The sequence below is a fragment of the Nerophis ophidion genome, linkage group LG04 (genome assembly GCF_033978795.1).
Source record: "Nerophis ophidion isolate RoL-2023_Sa linkage group LG04, RoL_Noph_v1.0, whole genome shotgun sequence".
Lineage (NCBI taxonomy): Eukaryota > Metazoa > Chordata > Actinopteri > Syngnathiformes > Syngnathidae > Nerophis > Nerophis ophidion.
The window spans coordinates 35,335,468-35,353,770 of NC_084614.1; the positions used below are offsets into that span (position 1 = coordinate 35,335,468).

General features: G+C 37.5%; 1 protein-coding gene across 2 annotated transcripts; it reads right to left on the minus strand.

Moving 5' to 3' along the window:
• Positions 1-6,414: 6,414 nt before the first annotated feature.
• On the minus strand, positions 6,415-18,009 carry LOC133551330 (uncharacterized). 2 transcript variants are annotated; one of them, XM_061897927.1, is made up of 5 exons: positions 17,597-18,009; positions 15,229-15,478; positions 15,029-15,144; positions 12,107-12,146; positions 6,415-8,692 (listed from the first exon to the last, which is right to left on the minus strand). In XM_061897927.1, exons 1-5 carry the CDS (start codon positions 17,845-17,847, stop codon positions 6,950-6,952), a joined length of 2,400 nt encoding a protein of 799 aa, XP_061753911.1. In that variant the 5' UTR covers positions 17,848-18,009; the 3' UTR covers positions 6,415-6,949. The 2 variants fall into 2 exon arrangements, with proteins under 2 accessions (XP_061753911.1, XP_061753910.1); XM_061897926.1 differs by having other exon boundaries at positions 12,101-12,146; positions 17,597-18,008.
• Between the last annotated feature and the right edge of the window lie 294 nt (positions 18,010-18,303).

Below are 18,303 nucleotides of genomic sequence, written 5' to 3' on the forward strand. Positions count from 1 at the left end.
GTGTCTTTTATACAGATAACGAGTTCAAACAGGTTCCAATAATACAGGTAACGAGTGGAGGACAGAAGAGCTTCTTAAAGAAGAAGTTACAGGTCTGTGAGAGCCAGAGATCTTCCTGCACGTAAGCAATATTACAGACTTTTGATCCCTCAGGCGGTACGGCATCAAAAACCGACATCAGTGTATAAAAGATATCACCACATGGGCTCAGGAACACTTCATAAAACCAATGTTAGTAACTACAGTTGGTCGCTACATCCGTAAGTGCAAGTTAAAACTCTACCATGCAAAGCCAAACCCATTTATCAACAATATCCTGAAACGCTGCCAGCTTGGCTGGGCCCGAGCTCATCTAAGATGGACTGATGCAAAGTGGAAAGGTGTTCCGTGGTCTGACGAGTCCACATTTCAAATTATATTTGGAAACAGAGGAGTTGGTGTCATCCAGAACAAAGAGGAAAATAACCATTCGGATTGTTATAGGTGCAAAGTTCAAAAGCCAGCATCTGTGATGGTATGGGGGTGCATTAGTGCCCAAGGCATAGGTAACTTACACATCTGTGAAGGCACCATTAATGCTGAAAGGTCCATACAGGTTTTGGAGCAACATATGTTGTCATCCAAGCAATGTTATCATGGACGCCCCTGCTTAATTCAGTAAGACAAGTGTTACAACAGCGTGGCTTCGTAAAAAAAAAAGTGTGGGTACTTTCCTAGCCCGCCTGCAGTCCAGACCTGTCTCCCATCGAAAATGTGTGGCGCATTATGAAGCGTAAAATATGACAGCGGAGACCCCGGATTGTTAAACGACTGAAGCTCTACATAAAACAAAAATGGTAAAGAATTCCACTTTCAAAGCTTCATTAATTATTTTCCTCAGTTCCCAAATGTTTATTGAGTATTGTTAAAAGAAAAGGTGATGTAACACAGTGGTGAACATGTCCTTTCCCAACTACTTTGGCACGTGTTGCAGCCATGAAATTCTAAATTAATTATTATTTGCAAAAATAAGTCAAGTTTATGAGTTTGAACATCAAATGTCTTGTCTTTGTAGTGCATTCCATTGAATATGGGTTGAAAAGGACTCCCAAATAATTGTATTCCGTTTATATGTACCAGAGGTGTGGACTCGAGTCACATGACTTGGACTCGAGTCAGACTCGAGTCATGAATTTGATGACTTTAGACTCGACTTGACAAAATGTGAAAAGACTTGCAACTCGATTTAGACTTTAACATCAATGACTTGTGACTTCACTTGGACTTGAGCCTTTTGACTTGACATGACTTGCTACTTTCCCCAAAACCCAACGATTAAAACGTTATTCAGGAGCGCTCCGTATCTGTCCGTGTCTGTCAGCGTGTGTGCGATGACAGTGTGTGCGCTACCTGTCAGTACAACAGCCAATCAAATTACATCCACGTTATTTTAGTCACACAGCATTCAGCCAATCAAATTGCAGGAAAACCAATGACAAAGAGCTCTCAAACAACACGCCATTGAGGAAAAATGATGCCAAAAATTATTTTGGTCGGGTATTAAAACTACGACTTGGTCAACAGAAAAACGAATTCCAGTATGCACAGCATGCGGTTCGAAAATTACAGACAGAGACGCAACAAATTCCAACTTCGCTCGACATTTGAAGATGCACAAATCAGAGTACGTTTTGAATATAAATTAACGTTTATTGGCTGAGTAACGTAACTTTTATTTGCTGTGTAGTTAAATAAGTGAGGCTGTAAACCCACTGCTAACGTTATAACCACAGACATCTTATACGGGTAAGCAGCATCGACCACTACTGCCTACTGGCGCTGACGAGGCGCGGGGCCGCCATCTTGGAGTGGTGATCCACTCCACTCAGTGCAATTCATTTGGCAGGAGCAATGAACTGTCAGCGCATTTTAATTACCGTAATTTTACCTCCCTGAATACCATTGATATTCACGTGCTTTTTTGTCATACGTGTAACTATGATAAAGGACAAATGTTTTGGCGTGTTCATAGTTTGCTTAACAGTAATAGAATATTCTTATCTGCTATAAGTGCCCAGACGTCCAAGATCAAAACTGGGAATAATAATCCCAAAAAGGGGGAAAAAACGTTCAGCTATTTTTAAATTGACGAAACAATATGATTATGTTGTATATACATGCGTATATCCTACATAAACAATGTATGAATACATTAGACATCTATATATATTAGGGACCTATAAACTGTATGCCTGTTGCTGCAGCAGCAGTTTATTCTGTCTTGACACTTTGTATTAATATTTTGTATTACATTCTTCCCTTAAATTATCATGTTTACAGTGATTGTTTTATATGTATGTCGCTTTGAATAAAAGTGTATGCCAAATACGTAAACATACATAAACACCTGACAGTCTTTATATCAGCTAAAACCAACAATCTGTTTCACTGGATTCAGAATAAAAACAAATTCTGTTTTACCCAACAATGTTAGTATTTGAATATTGTTACTTGAAGACTTATTCCTGGTTACAATTATCCTGTTAGGAAAATAATGTCTTATACTTTGCCTAAAATGAGAATGCATCATAATCAGTGGCGGCTGGTGAATTTTGTTTTAGGTGGGCTGAAAGTTTGTAAACCAAACCCCTGGAGGGGCGTCATCCTCCCCCAGAAGATTTCTCTGTGATTTTCACATACAAATATTGAAGATCTTTGTTCCTTCTCAACTCTGTGGGAATATTCTTTTCACAAAATACAACCAATAGTATGTTAATATTAAATCTTACTTGTGAAAAGTAATCCCCCGATTCCTATTTTCAACGGTCCGCTCATTTGAGCAGTAAAACGCTGAACACCAGCCCAGTATCTTTGTTTTCTACCTGTCAACTGTCTGTTTAGGCTGCTCGCCGGCTCCTCATCACCACTTCAAGATGGCGGGCCAATTGCTCGCGTCACAGCAGCCAATGCTGCGTCTACTTATGTCTTTGGTTATAACGTCATTGCAAACACGACAATCTGTTGCGTCCACTGCAGTTCGTTACCTTATTCATACTTTTTGTCAAGTGATTTTTTTTAAGGAGGGTTGCATGAGGTACCTACACATGATGTTACGTTAGTCAATGTATCACACACAGTAACGTAACGTTAGACGGTGGTCAGCAGCACGTATTTTAGCCACCTACAAAAAGACAAACATAGTCAAATAAAGGTTAGTTAAAATGTATACTATATTAAGAATATGTGTACATATTCCGTAAGGCCGTGAAATCTAAAAAGTACGACTCTGTTCATTGTTATGTTCATGTATTTGTTATGTTTTTCATGTGTACGTACACATCAACACACATACAGTATGAGATGAGATCAATGAGATAAGGTAAGAACAGGATGGAAACTGCTGTGGAACTAGTTACAATGCAATATGTCATGGAAATACAATGTCAACACCTTTGTGCAAATAAGTACAGTTGCACTTGTTTTTTAAAATGTGTTTATTATGTAAAGGAATGAGTTAAATGTTTAAAATAACTGGTTAATAGTGCTATTATGAAGTGCAATGTCAGCACTATTTTTTTTAAATAATAAATACATACAGGGTTTTAAAAGTATACACAATCTGTGTAAATATATTAGTCTGCGGTTAAAAGGACTTGAAATGACAAAAATGACTCGAAACTAAAATGCAGGACTTGGGACTTGACTTGATACTTTCCAGTCTTGACTCGGGACTTGCCTGTCTTGATCCGACGGCAAAGACTTGAGACTTACTTGTGACTTGCAAAACAATGACTTGGTCCCACCTCTGATATTTACATCTAACACAATTTCCCGACTAATAGGGAAACGGGGTTTGTATTTTGTAAAAGTAACTCTCAAAGGAAAAAAGATCGGACGCAGATCCTTGCATAGACATTTTAACCTTACTCGCAAACTGCAATAAAGGGCGGTGGGGTCCAAACTTGTGGTTTTCATAGCGAAGGCGTTCCCCGACGCAGTTTTAGGTTCTCACCTGTTTGGCTGTTATACGTTTTTTGTGATGTGATTTATGTAACCAAGGTGTTGCCATAGCTTGTTGACTTGAAATGCAGTCAGTAGTCATTTGTTCAACCTATTTATATGAGTGGTCCTCTCTTTTTCATCATTTGAGCTATTCAACTAGTGTCCCACGAGTTGTTTAAAGAAAAAGTGACACACATTTTTGCATAAGATCTTTAAAAACAGGAGATGCTCCTGTAACTCTTACAATATAATTAGACAAAAATTAAAGTGGCTCATTAGTATATACAAAATTAGACTAATAATGAAGGGAGAAGTCCGGGCCTCCGGTCCTTAGCTTTCTGGAAACATGGCCCCCAAAACAATTTAGTTGAAAATTCCTGCTCTAAACTATGTATTAGGCCTCTAAAAGGCATTTTTTGCAAGTTTTCCACTATAGGGAATAATTACAGAGCTACAGGATACAGTATTGTGCTTAAAACATGTACAGTACATTCACCCAACATATATTGTCATATTAATCATTCTGGTTGAAAATATTGAGTGAAATGCCTGAGACTGTTAGGTTTGAGATTGTGGCGGCAAGGAAGGTGTACCTAATTGCAAGCAAGGCAATGACAACAGTGGTGTGCTACTTATAAGAGGTTTATTCCAAAACCACTTGAGGAAGTCAGGATGTAAAAGGTACCACATGGTAACCATATGTCTGAAACGCAAACACAGGCAAAAGCTAGGAGCATGAAAATAATGACTGGCTTAGAGCAAGACTCACCATGACAAATGATGTTTGACAACCAGATAGCAAAATGAGAACTAAATAAAGACTATAAATAGACAACATAGCTGGACAAGACACAAGAGGAAGGAGCGAGCTGACTGGAGGAAACAGCTGTAAGGGTAAGGCACAGGTGCAACTCAGGACACAAATTACATGACAACCAGAAACAGATTGCACCATAGTTGCATCACTTTCCTTCCTGTAAATAGCGCCATCAAACCACTTTCTTTAAGTTACAATACCCACACAGAAATATAAAAAATTTTAATTAGCGAAAATACATTTGTAAATAAAAATCTGAATTTACAGTATCACTCATTTCAATTTTTTTTTATAAAAAGCCCACAAATGTGCAGTCTAAGTTAGCTCCAAACACATTGAAATACATACACTAATACATATATGTATATGTATACATATGTACATACATATTAGGGCTGCGAATCTTTGGGTGTCCCACGATTCGATTCAACATCGATTCTTGGGGTCACGATTCGATAATATATCGATTTTTTCGATTCAACGCGATTCTCCATTAAAAAACGATTCTGTATTCATTCAATACATAGGATTTCGGCAGGATCTACCCCTGTCTGCTTACATGCTAGCAGAGTAGTAGATTTTTGCAAAAAAGCTTTTGTACTGGTAATAATAAAGGACAATGTTTTATCAACTGTTTGCAATAATGTAAATTTGTTTGAACTATTAAACGAACCAAAAATATGACTTATTTTATCTTTGTGAAAGCATTAGACAGTGTGTTGTCTAGCATATGAGATGCGATGCAAGCGTAAGCCACTGTGACACTATTGTTTTTTAAATTTTTATAAATGTCTAATGATAATGTCAGTGAAGGATTTTTAATCACTGCTATGCTGAAATTATAACTAATATTGATACTGTTGTTGATAATATTCATTTTTGTTTCACTACTTCTGGTTTGTTCTGTGTCGTGTTTGTGTCTCCTCTAAATTGCTCTGTTTATTGCAGTTCTTCGTGTTGCTGGGTCAGGTTTGGTTTTGGAATTAGATTGCATTGTTATGGGATTGCTGTGTATTGTTTTGTTGGATTGATAATAAAAAAATAAAAAAAATTTAATAAATTTTTTAAAAATGAGAATTGATTCTGAATCGCACAACGTGAGAATCGCGATTCAAATTTGAATCGATTTTTTCCCACACCCCTAATGGAAATATAAATAAAACATTTCATAATATTGTTGCTGGGTCAGGTTTGGTTTTAGAATTGGATTGCATTGTTATGGTATTGCTGTGTAGTGGTTTATTGGATTGATTAAAAAAAATTAAAAATTAAAAAATAAAAATATAAATAAAAATCGATTTAAAAAAATGAGAATCGATTCTGAATCGCACAACGTATTCGATTCGATTTTCCCCTCACCCTTAATACATATATACACATATATATACATATATATACATACACATATATATACATATATACATACACATACATACATACATACATATATATATATATATATATATATATATATACATATATATACATACACATACATACATACATACATACATACATATATATATATATATATATACATATATATATATATATATATATATATATATATATATATATATATATATATATATATATATATACATACACATACATATATATATATATTTTTTTTTATGTTTTACTTTAATGTATGTAATTTATTTGCACAAAACGTGGTTTATCTAAAGGTCCTTCATGTTGTAGTTTGGAGAGAAATTTGCCAGCGAGCACACCAGTCGGCATCTCCTTCCCCATTTTTTGTACGGACGTATGCATTGATCTAAATAATGAACATAGCGATTAAGGTAAAATATTTTGTATAATCAAAATAAAGTGCATAATTAATCTAAGTATGTTTAATAATTTAAGCAAAAATGTTTTTTGATTAATCATATAAGTTAACTTGTTAATTTTGACAGCCCTAATATGAATATGTAAGTGTATCATAAAACAATCTGATTCCAATAATAGTTAGCTAACAGTCAACTGTTTTTTGAATGGCATGGTCTTAAAAAAACAAAATTTAAATAAATGATTACAAGTTGTATGAAAATTACCAATGCTATTTATATCATATTCTATTTACATTATTATTATGTAGGTATCATTGTTCTTGGGGTACTCAATGGGTTAAATATTGGACTTTGTGTACTAAATTTGCGCTATCTCATGTGTGATTGAATCTTTAAAAGAGGACTTTTTTGATTTTCTCGATACTTTCTTATGAGGACTTTGAATGAGGGAGTCAGTTTTTCTTATCATAGAATTCTTATTTTTGTTACATTTATCAGCCTCATCAGACGTCAGCTGTTCTTCTCGTGCCTCCTGCATAATGTGCTGCTTTTTTCGCTTCTTTTTCGTACGTTTTAAGTCCCTGAACATCTGCTCTTCAAGTTCCCACATAGAGGTAAGAGAATCAGTATCGTGCTTTTCATTCCGTGTTGTGACTTTCTTACATGACTTGATGGTGGAGCTCTCTGATTCAGTTTGATTTTCCTTGGGCTCGCCATGACGTAAATCTTTATGCTTCTTCTTCTTCTTTTTCTTTTTCTTTGTTTTCACCTCAGCCTGGTCAAGTTGCAAGGGTTCCAAACAAACTGCATTTTCGGGGGTTACCTTAATGTCTGAGCCCACTTTGGCAGTTTCAGACGAATCACTCTGACATGATGCTCTACCAACATCCACAGTGTTCTGGGGGTCAGCTGACTTCTTTTTCTTCTTCTTCTTTTTCCGATCATGTGAGTCTGCCTCTACACAATCAGCAACGAGGAAGGAAGAGGTCTGGTTTTCTTGGATGTTTCCACAAGATCTTTTCCTCTTGAGTTCAGAATCTTTGTCGTCAGTCGTCTTCTGGGTTTTGTCAGCAACATTTTGAGGGTTATATATAGACGCCTCCTCAGATACACAGGAAGAAACTTTCTTCCTCTTTCTTGTACGCCCAGTCAAAGGTTCAACTTCATTGATGGGTTTCTCACTTATGTCATCGTCTTCTTGAGTTTTATGATATTTTTTTTTCTTTTTTCTTTTTATAGTTTCCTGAGAAGCTGCCATCAAGTGTAAATGACACTCTGGTTCTTTTAATGGCTCTGTTGATATTTCATGCGATTTCTTTTTGTTCCTCTTTTTCCTTGGACTCTCATCTCTGGTGGCGCAGGAAGAGAATTCTTCAACATTGTCACTCTCCTCCACTCTTTTGTTTTTCTTCTTCTCGCAGCTGCTCTGTCTTGGCACAGAAAACACGCAATCTAGTTTCACACTGAGGTTATGCTCCAAGTTTGCATTCTCATCCTCCTGTCTGTTCTTTCTCTTCTTTTTCTTTTGTTTTAGTGGGGCAATGTCACTTTCCCCCCTGCAATTATCCTCTGACCTTATTGTGTTCGCATTATGTGATATGTTCTCCATCTCTTTGTATCCATTAAGCAGCAGGTTGTCATGGGCTGATGTTGCAACACAACCAATTTTTTCCTGTATGAAGACAAAATCCGTTCCTTTTTCTTGGTCAGTCTCATCTACATTGTCTGTGTTGTTGAGATGATCATTAATTTCATTGACAGCATCCTGTCCTTCCAACGACAGTTCATCACAATAAGTGTCCACTTGGCTTTTCTCTTGATTGACTGGCTCATGTCCAACCAAGGTAGCCAAGAAAATGCTCTTTGTTTTTTGTGTTGGACACTTTGATGTTTGGGTCTGTACTACATCATTGCTTATGAGTTTAATATTTCTGGTAGAAGTGGACCCAACATTGGTTTTCTCTTTCGTCAAAGTTGACATTTGGACATTTTTCTCTCTTTGTTGAGAAGCAGCACCTTTTTCATTCATGATACACGGCGGTGGTGAGTACCAAGTGTGAAGGTTCTTTGCTTTGGATTTTGCCAGGAAACACTTTCTTTCCTGCAGCATAACACACAAACAGCGAGGATTACTTTCAATTTCAGGATATACAGTGCATCTGGAAAGTACTATAGACTTCACCGGCCAATTAGCCACACCCACTACATTTTAGGAGAAAAAATATTTTTTCCATATATTAGCTGCACCGGCCTATAAACCGCAGATATAAAAGTCGCGAAAAGAGTTATTTACAAAGAAACATCCTGTAAATGTTTATTTAAATACCTTAATGGTTTCCAAACAGTGTCTGTAATATGGCAGTAAAGCAACTAATCAAACTGAATAGAAGTCCATCCATCCATCCATTTTTCTACGGCTTATCCCCTTTGGGGTCGCGGGGGGCACTGGTGCCTATCTCAGCTACGAACGGGCGGAAGGCGGCGTACACCCTGGACAAGTCGCCACTTCAACGCAGGGCCAACACAGATAGGCAGACAACATTCACACTCACATTCACACACTAGGGCCAATTGAGTGTTGCCAATCAACCTATCCCCAGGTGCATGTCTTTGGAAGTGGGAGGAAGCCGGAGTACCTGGAGGGAACCCCCGCATTCACGGGGAGAACATTCAAACTCCACACAGAAAGATCCTGAGCCCGGGATTGAACCCAGGACTACTCAGGACCTTCGTGTTGTGAGGCAGACGCACTAACCCCTCTTCCACCGTGAAGCCCTGAATAGAAGTCATGAACCCAATAGCTACGGAAGCTAGCTCTCCAATCAGCTAAACAGGCCTAATAACTCCATGGTGAAGTCTCTGTGAAGTTATTGAGTAATTTTTGCAACTGAAACAATACAAAAATAATTCAGTTGTAAGTTAATAATACTAACACAGACACTTGTAAATGTGCTAGAATATTAGCTAATGCTAACGACGCTAGCGTCATTACATTACGACAGCATGTACATATTTGCATGAAAACACTCCTAGAGAGGACGGGTTAGTAAGTATAAACAGTTTCAGTTATACCGTAAAACTTACAATCGTTGCTTGGAGTTATGAATGAAGAATTCATGCAAGTAGAAAGTAATGGACGGCTAGAGGACTGAACGGCACTCTATTTCCTGTTGAAAGCAGTACCGATAAATCGAAGGACACTGCAGCTGCTACAGTGAGCAAACTCAACCAAAAGATGGCGCCACAGCACAAACAATAAAACACATTCTCTGTGTATTTCATTTTATTTTTTTTTAACTTTTTATTATAGTTTTTAGCAAAAAAAAATACACGAAGTAGCCGCACTGTCTCTTAAGTCGCAGGGTTCAAAGTGTAGGGGAAAAAAAGTAGTGACTTATTGACCGGAAATTACGGTGCTTCACTTTTTCCACATTTTGTTATCTTGCAGCTAGGGGTGTAATGGTACACAAAAATTTCGGTTCGGTACGTACCTCGGTTCAGAGGTCACAGTTCGGTTCATTTTCGGTACAGTAAGAAAACAACAAAATATAAATTTTTTGATTATTTATTTAACACATTTGCTAAATCTTCCACCAAAAATATTTTTCTTAGTGGAATATTAGATGTGAAGTGAAAATTGGATAGGTCCGTAATTCATAATAACATAGATTTTGATTCAATATTATGTTTTGAGCAATGACCGTTTGAAAGAAATAATACACCTTTTTTTTATTAGTCAACGTTGTAACTTTTTCTAAATTACATTTAGCCTTTAAGCTTTTTTATTTCACTTTTGTTTATGTATTTGTTTATTTGAATAGTATTTTTAGAATGTGCCGTGGGCCTTTAAAACACTAGCTGTCGGCCGCAAATGGACTCCGGGGCACACTTTTGACACCCCTGCTATTGATAAAAAAATTAAAATCTGATAAATCCATGGGTAAAAAGCAGAGCCTGGCGACGCATGCGCATTTATCATAACTCCCTCGCTCTCTCTGTCTCTGCCCCGCCCTCACGAATGTTGCTGCATGCAGCACTTTTTTTTTTGCTTTTAACCCCTTCTTAATCCTGAACGTACATTGAAAATACACGCAACCCTAACTTAAAATGCCGGACATTCGAGGCATTTAAGAAACTCCACCTGGACAGTTCCGCAAAAAGGACATATCCCGTGAAAAGAGGAGGTGTGGTCAGTCTATCATAGCCTAGTCGTTGCTAGCATGCCGTGTGTTGTTTTTTTGATTGATTGAAACTTTTATTAGTAGATTGCACAGTACAGTACACTAAATGGTAACACCCGAATAAATTTTTCAACTTGTTTAATTCGGGGTCCACGTAAATCAATTCATGGTGCCTCGGTGTGCATTGTTTACACAACGTGCGGCGCTACTTAATATGTCCGTGTCGTTCGGTACACCTCCGAACCGAACCAAAACCCCCGTACCGAAACGGTTCAATACAAATACACATACCGTTACACCCGTAGTTGCAGCCTTTTTCCAAAATGGAATAAATTCACGCTAGACCTCAAAATTCTACAGAAAATACTCCATAACAATGTGAAAAGTTTTTTATCAATTTTGCAAAAATATTAAAATTAAAAACAAAATTTAAAACAATCATATGCCGTTAAGCTTTTTGGGGCGAAACTGCCCAAATAATACTTTGTTGATGCACCTTTGGCAGCAATTAAAGCCTCAAGTCTTCTTGAATACGAGGCCACAAGCTTGGCACACCTATCTTTGGGCAGTTTTGCCCACACCTCTTAGCAGCAACTCTCTAGCTCCAGCAGGTTGGATAGGAAGCATTGATTTTCATCCAGAATGTCTCTGTACATCGCTGCATTAATATTTCCCTCTATTGTGACTTGCCTCTCAGTTCCTGCTGCTGAAAAATACCCCCACAACTTGAGGCTACCACCACCATGCTTCACCGTAAACCTGGTATTGGCCTGGTGATTAACTGTGCCTGGTTTCTTTCAAACATGATGCCTGGAATTCACGCCAAAGAGTTCAATATTTGTCTCATCAGACTGGATAATTTTGTTTCTCATGGTCAAAGTCTTTTTGGTGCATGTTGGCCAACCTTTTAATAAGAAATGGCTATTATCCGGCCACTCTACCATACAGGCCTGATAGGTGGCCAGCTGCAGAGCTAGTTGTCTTTCTGGAAAGTTTTACTCTCTCCACAGATGAATGCTGTAGCTCAGACAGAATGACTATTGGGTTCTTGGTCACTTCTCTGACTAGACTAGGATGAATGCAGCAATGCACAGAGACATCCTGGATGTAAACCAACACTTCCCATCAAACCTGATGGAGCTATAAAAGGTGCTGCAAAGAGGAATGGGCGAAACTGCCCAAAGACAGGTGTGCCAAGCTTGTGGCATTGTATTAAAAAAGATTTGAGGCTGTACTTGCTGCCAAAGATGCATTTATTAACAAATTTTATGAGCTTGGGGGCTTTTTTTATTTAGTAAACACCACTATATTGCGTCATGTTTGCTTACCACTACCTTGAAGTCCTCGTCTCCAGAGTTTTCTTCTCCCTCGTCCCTATATAAATACAAAATTGTTCTTAATTACAGGCATCATCATTTTCACAAATCAAATTTGTCACTGAGCAGTGCCAAAATGCACAAGTCAACTTTCGAATCTAAACTTTTGCGGTCCGAGGGCCATTTGTGGCCCGCAGCTAATTGTTTAGTGGCCCGCCACACATTGTGGAAATGCTATTGCAAGAATAAATAAATAAAAAAAACATAAAAAAAAGTGGAATGAGGTGAAATTAACTAGAAAAAAGTTGCAATGTTGACACAAAGCTGCCATGCAAGCTCTTTTTTTTTTTGGTCAATCTTTATTCTTTTTTTGCCATTGCTCCAAAAAAAACAATGCTATAATGAATTATTGACCTATTCAAGGCTTCAATTATTTCAAATATTTCACGTAAAAATGTTTTATGTGCAAAATATTGCATATATTGTGTGGTTGCCAATGCCATACAAAATCATCAACGTTTACTTTGACAAAAGAGCATAAAACAAACAAAATAAAAGTTCAAACGTAAAATTGACAGATATATCTGAAGTTGATCTCGTAACTTAAATGTTGAAAGTAAAAACAAACTAATAGAAATTTATCACTTTATGAGTGGGGCACCTTTTGGATCCCAAATATTTTTAATGGGATTTTATTTATCTTTTCACTGTGATTACTCAAAATAATGATTATAAAATAATTAAAATCAATGGTGTCCTGCATTATTGATTTTTTTGAGGCTCTAATTACCTCACATCAAACATTGCTTTCTGAATGTTTAGGTCAGTGGGGGAAATACTGCATATTTCGGTTTTATTATAAAAAACAAAATTGTCTTTGACAGAAAAGGCATAAAACCTTTTTTTTTTTTTACTTTATATCAACCTGAAGTTGATATACTGCAGACATTTACTGTAAGTGTTAAATTAAAAATAATAATAATAATAATAATGTGACTTGTTTTTAACATTATAATGACTTAGACCCTTTATGGTCCCCAGGAGCCCTAAAAGTTAAAAAAAATAAATAAATAAAAATAATCCATATATTTTGTTATGGTTTGAAAATTGAAAATATCACAATGCAAAATTGCTTCAATTTTTCTGTGTGCGGCCCTCGGTGGAAAAAGTTTGGACACCCCTGGTGTAGACAAACCAAGAAGAGCAACATGTAACAATATTGCAGCTCATTGCTCTAACCACACAACTTTCATCCTCTCCTCACTCATAGCTCAGAACCTCTTCCTGTTTCTGTATCGAGCACTGAGCCTTCTGGGTAATGTAGTACAGTGGAACTTCCATTTAGAAACTGTATTGGTTCTTGAACATGGTTCGTAAACCAAAATAATTCATACAGTGAGCAGAGTTCCCCATAAGATTTAATGTAAACATAAATAATTGGTTCTAGCCTCGACAAAAGTCCCTATTTTAGTAAAAACGGGACATTTTGAAGATACTATAATTTATATGCATTATGGCAGTGGTTCTCAACCTTTTTTCAGTTATGTACCCCCTGTGAACATTTTTTTTAATTCAAGTACCCCCTAATCAGAGCAAAACATTTTTGGTTGAAAAAAACAGATAAAGAAGTAAAATACAGCATTATGCCATCAGTTTATGATTTATTAAATTGTATAACTGTTCGAAATATTGCTCATTTGTAGTGGTCTTTCTTGAACTATTTGGAAGAAAAGATATAAAAATAACTAAAAACTTGATGAAAAATAAACAAGTGATTCAATTATAAATAAAGAATTTTACAGATAGAAGTAATCATCAATTTAAAGTGTACACTTTGGGGAGTGTAATAGAGATCCATCTGGATTCATGAACTTAATTCTAAACATTTCTTCACAAAAAAAGGAAATCTTTAACATCAATAATTATTGAACATGGCCACAAAAATCTAGTTGTCAACACTGAATATTGCATTGTTGCGTTTCTTTTCACAGTTTATGAACTTACATTCATATTTTGTTGAAGTATTATTTAACAAATATATTTATAAAGGATTTGTGAATTGTTGCTTTTTTTAGAATATTTTTTAAAAATCTCACGTACCCCTTGGGATACTTTCAAGTATGCCCCAGGGGTACGCGTACCCCCATTTGAGAAACACTGCATTATGGTGTTAACAATAGGTTCCTTTAACAGCAATAATTTTTTTTAATATCATTTTGCACCTGGTTACTGTTGAGCCACAGGCTCAAAAATAACTAGCAAAACTGCAAAGACAGGGGAACCTGATGGAAATCTCAGATCCAAAGCCATGGCAAGTCGTTCTCCGAACATGACAAGACAATTTACCTTCAATCGTCGTGAGACGAGATCAGTGGAGGGAACGCGGAGTGCGCATTGCTGCTTCGAGTGAAGAGAAGCTTCACGTCCACGTTTAGATTACAGTTAAGTGCATTAAAAACATAAAATATCGATTGTTACTCAAACTGCTTTAGTAAGATGCAATACTAACTCAGAAGAAACAAAGACGGCAGAGACATGTCAAGACTTTTCTCATACCAATCACAGACGTCTGGTTGGCGACTCAACTTACATTCGGTCCAACCAACAAAACAACAAAAATTTGTTTTACAACACGATCATGCTGGGATATTTCTACCTAAAAAAATGTTTTCTGGCAGATTGAAATTAAGAGTATTGTATGCTTTCTGCGATAAGATGGCGACTTGTCCAGGGTGTACACCGCCTTCCCCCCTAATGTAGCTGAGATGGGTTCCAGCATGCCTGCGACCCCGAAGGGGACAAACGGTAGAAAACGGATGGATGGATGTAGATTCCAAGTACACAACACCAGGTACCAATAAGTAAGAAAAGTTTGTTTTGCATAATAATGCCCTTTCAATGACTCGACACATTCCTTGAAAAAAAGCTATATAAACTCACTCTGTCAGGGGTGATATGTTCTCTCCATCTTGGTCAATTGTGGGTAATGCTGCTTGGAAATTATGTGCAGTCTGCCAGACATCTAGACATTTAAAGAAGCCCCCAATCACATAATTCTGAAAAGGAAAGAAAACAAAATATGGAATTAGCATACATGTTGCAGAACGGTGACAAACCAGAATGCACATTGAACGCCTTACATGGAGTTTGTTATTCTTTTTGGTGGTTAACCGAGTGCTTTTGGCCTTCCCCCTTCTCTCCGTGAGAAAAGGAAAGCTATATTTCGGAACAGTGATCTTTCTTTTCTTTCCCCGTCGGACATAAAACGATGAAGCGGATCCCTCACTGTCCTCGAGCTCGAAGGGAAAGTTATGCGCTGTTGATCTTCGGCGTCTGGTGGTCCTCACAGGCTGGGACAATTGCGTGAGAAAGAGGCTGTCTCCTGAATCACTGCACACACACAAGCACCAATTGATTGATTGATTGATTGGATTGTTTATTGAATGGATCCCCATTAGCTGACGCCAAGGCAACTGCTAGTTTTCCTGGGGTCCATATAGGAGCATACAAAATTAAAATACAAAGAATACATGCATTACCAAACATTATGCAAAGGAAAAATACAACATGAGATAAAAAAGCTAGTTAAAACCAGTATTAAAATTTCACATCATGTGGGCAGCTGCAATAGGTGTATCTTCAAAGCTGTCTTGGAAGACAATTTACTTTGTGAGAGATTAATGTGTGATGGCAATATATCAATCAATCAAAGTTTACTTATATAGCCCTAAATCACAAGTGTCTCAATATATTACAGAATGATATATATCTATACATGACTGTATGTTTGAGGAGATTGGTCCTGGGAGCAGGAAGTGCCAAATAGCCATTGCTGGCATTCCTAGTGTCATAAGTATGTGTCTTAGTTGATTTTAAAAACTGTTTGTAAAAGTAATCTGGTGATTGATCTAAAATGATAGTTCTAAAGAACATAAGGAGACTACACTGCATCTTTTGTTCAACAGACAACCAGAACAGGCGTGAATGCATACATGACATATTAGCGCGCAATGAACATTTAAGTAACAGTCTAGCCGCTCGGTTTTGAACAAGTTGAAGTTTGTTCAGGTCAGACTTAGTTGTAACGGACCATATTATAGGACAGTAATGAAGATGACAGAAAACCAAGGACTGTATAACTTGTTGAGGATGTCAAGAAGGTGGAGCACTTTCTGACCATGGCTAAACCTCTTCCCATTTTCATTCAAATACTATCGATATGATCGGACCATGACAGTTGACTGTCTAATAGCACACCAAGCAGTTTTGCTTTTTTTAAACTTTGATTGAAACTTTTATTAGTATATTGCACAGTACAGTACATATTCCGTACAATTGACCACTAAATGGTAACACCCGAATAAGTTTTCCAACTTGTTTAAGTCCGTGTCCATCCATCCATCCATTTTCTACCGCTTATTCCCTTTAGGAGTGGCTGGGGGCGCTGGCGCCTATCTCAGCTAAAATCGGGCGGAAGGCGGCGTACACTCTGGACAAGTTGCCACCTCATCGCAGGGCCAACACAGAGAGACAGACAACATTCACACTCACATTCACACACTAGGGCAGTGGTTCATAACCAGGGTTCGATCGAACCCTAGGGGTTCGGTGAGTCGACCTCAGGGGTTTGGCGGAGATCAAAACACACCTGACTCTTCGTGTAAGTACAAACTTCTCCCTGTTGGCATATTACGGATACGGCAACAGCTGATTAATTTGCAGGTGTGTAATTTGTTGTGAGTTTATGCACTGTCTTGTTTTTGTTCTTTGAACAAGGTGATGTTCATGCACGGTTCATTTTGTGCACCAGTAAAAAAAACATGGTAACACTTTAGTATAGGGAATATATTCACCATTGATTAGTTGCTTATTAACATGCAAATAAGTCACATATTGGCTCTTAACTAGTCATTACGTACTAATTAATGCCTTATTCAACATGGCCTTATTATAACCGTAACTCTCTAACCCTGACCCTATCCCTAAACAAATAACTCTAAATTAAGTCTTTATTCCTTAGAATATGTTCCCTTAGTGTCCAAATAACTCTAAATTAAGTCTTTATTACTTGGAATATATTCCCTTAGTGTCCAAATAACTCTAAATTAAGTCTTTGTTACTTAGAATATGTTCCCCATACTAAAGTGTTAACAAAAACATATAACTTCGTCTTTAATTTGGAAAAAAAATCCACTTTATTTTTCACTAACAAGGTTTCGTTGAATGCGCATACGAAACTGGTGGGGTTCGGTACCTCCAACAAGGTTGAGAACCACTGCACTAGGGCCAATTTAGTGTTGCCAATCAAGCTATCCCCAGGTGCATGTCTTTGGAAGTGGGAGGAAGCCGGAGTACCCGGAGGGAACTCCACACAGAAAGATCCCCGCACTAACCCCTCTGCCACCGTGAAGCCCAAGTCCGTGTCCACGTTCATCAATTCATGGTAAATTGTAAATGGACTACAGCAACGCAACCTCTGTTGTGATATTCAGATGGACTAAAACGTACCTTTCTGGTCCAGGTGGACCATCATCACACATGGGATTTTGGCTGAACAGACCCGCCGAACCATCGAGAAATGTAGATATTTTCCTCACATAGTCAGGGGGGGACTTTTCCACAAGCAGGTGGCATGAGTCGGACAAAAACGCACCTTTACTCCAATCTACATCTTTATCCGCTTCGGACATGCTGTCGAGGTAAAGTTTGTACACTATTCGCAGTTCCCGAGACTGGTTTTCCGTTATGAATGGGAACATACAAAATATCAGCCGTGTAATTAAAAACACAGCTTAAGTGGATAAAAGAAAACATTTAAACATCCCATTACATCCTACTTGCTACACGCATGGTAGTACTTCTTCTTCTTCTTCCTTTAGTACTTCCTGCGGTATCCGCGGCTGCGGCAACGCGTCCTCCGCCGCGCTTTACTGCCACCTCCGTTGCTTCGCGAACATTACACTATCCACCATTGGTTAAAAATATGTTCGTCAATGTGTTATAATCCAATATTATTTGTTGTTGGTCAAGTCCACCATTCCTCTTCGCCTCGTCCCCTTTCTTTGTTATATAATGTACATTTTCAAATAAAGGCAATGCGAGTGGTTGCAGACAAACCCGGAAGTGATTCACGTACCCTCAAGTGACATCACAGACAAGGTAACAGTCAAGCAATTATTACATTGTAACTATTTATAATCTTTTTTTTTTTTTTG

Coding starts and splice junctions, on each gene's coding strand:
- LOC133551330 (XM_061897926.1), bottom strand. CDS start 17,847: ATGTTCCCATTCATAACGGAAAACCAGTCTCGGGAACTGCGAATAGTG. Junction 15,479..17,596: donor GGTCCACCTGGACCAGAAAG/GTACGTTTTAGT, acceptor GTGTGTGTGCAG/TGATTCAGGAGACAGCCTCT. Junction 15,145..15,228: donor AAAAGAATAACAAACTCCAT/GTAAGGCGTTCA, acceptor TTTCCTTTTCAG/AATTATGTGATTGGGGGCTT.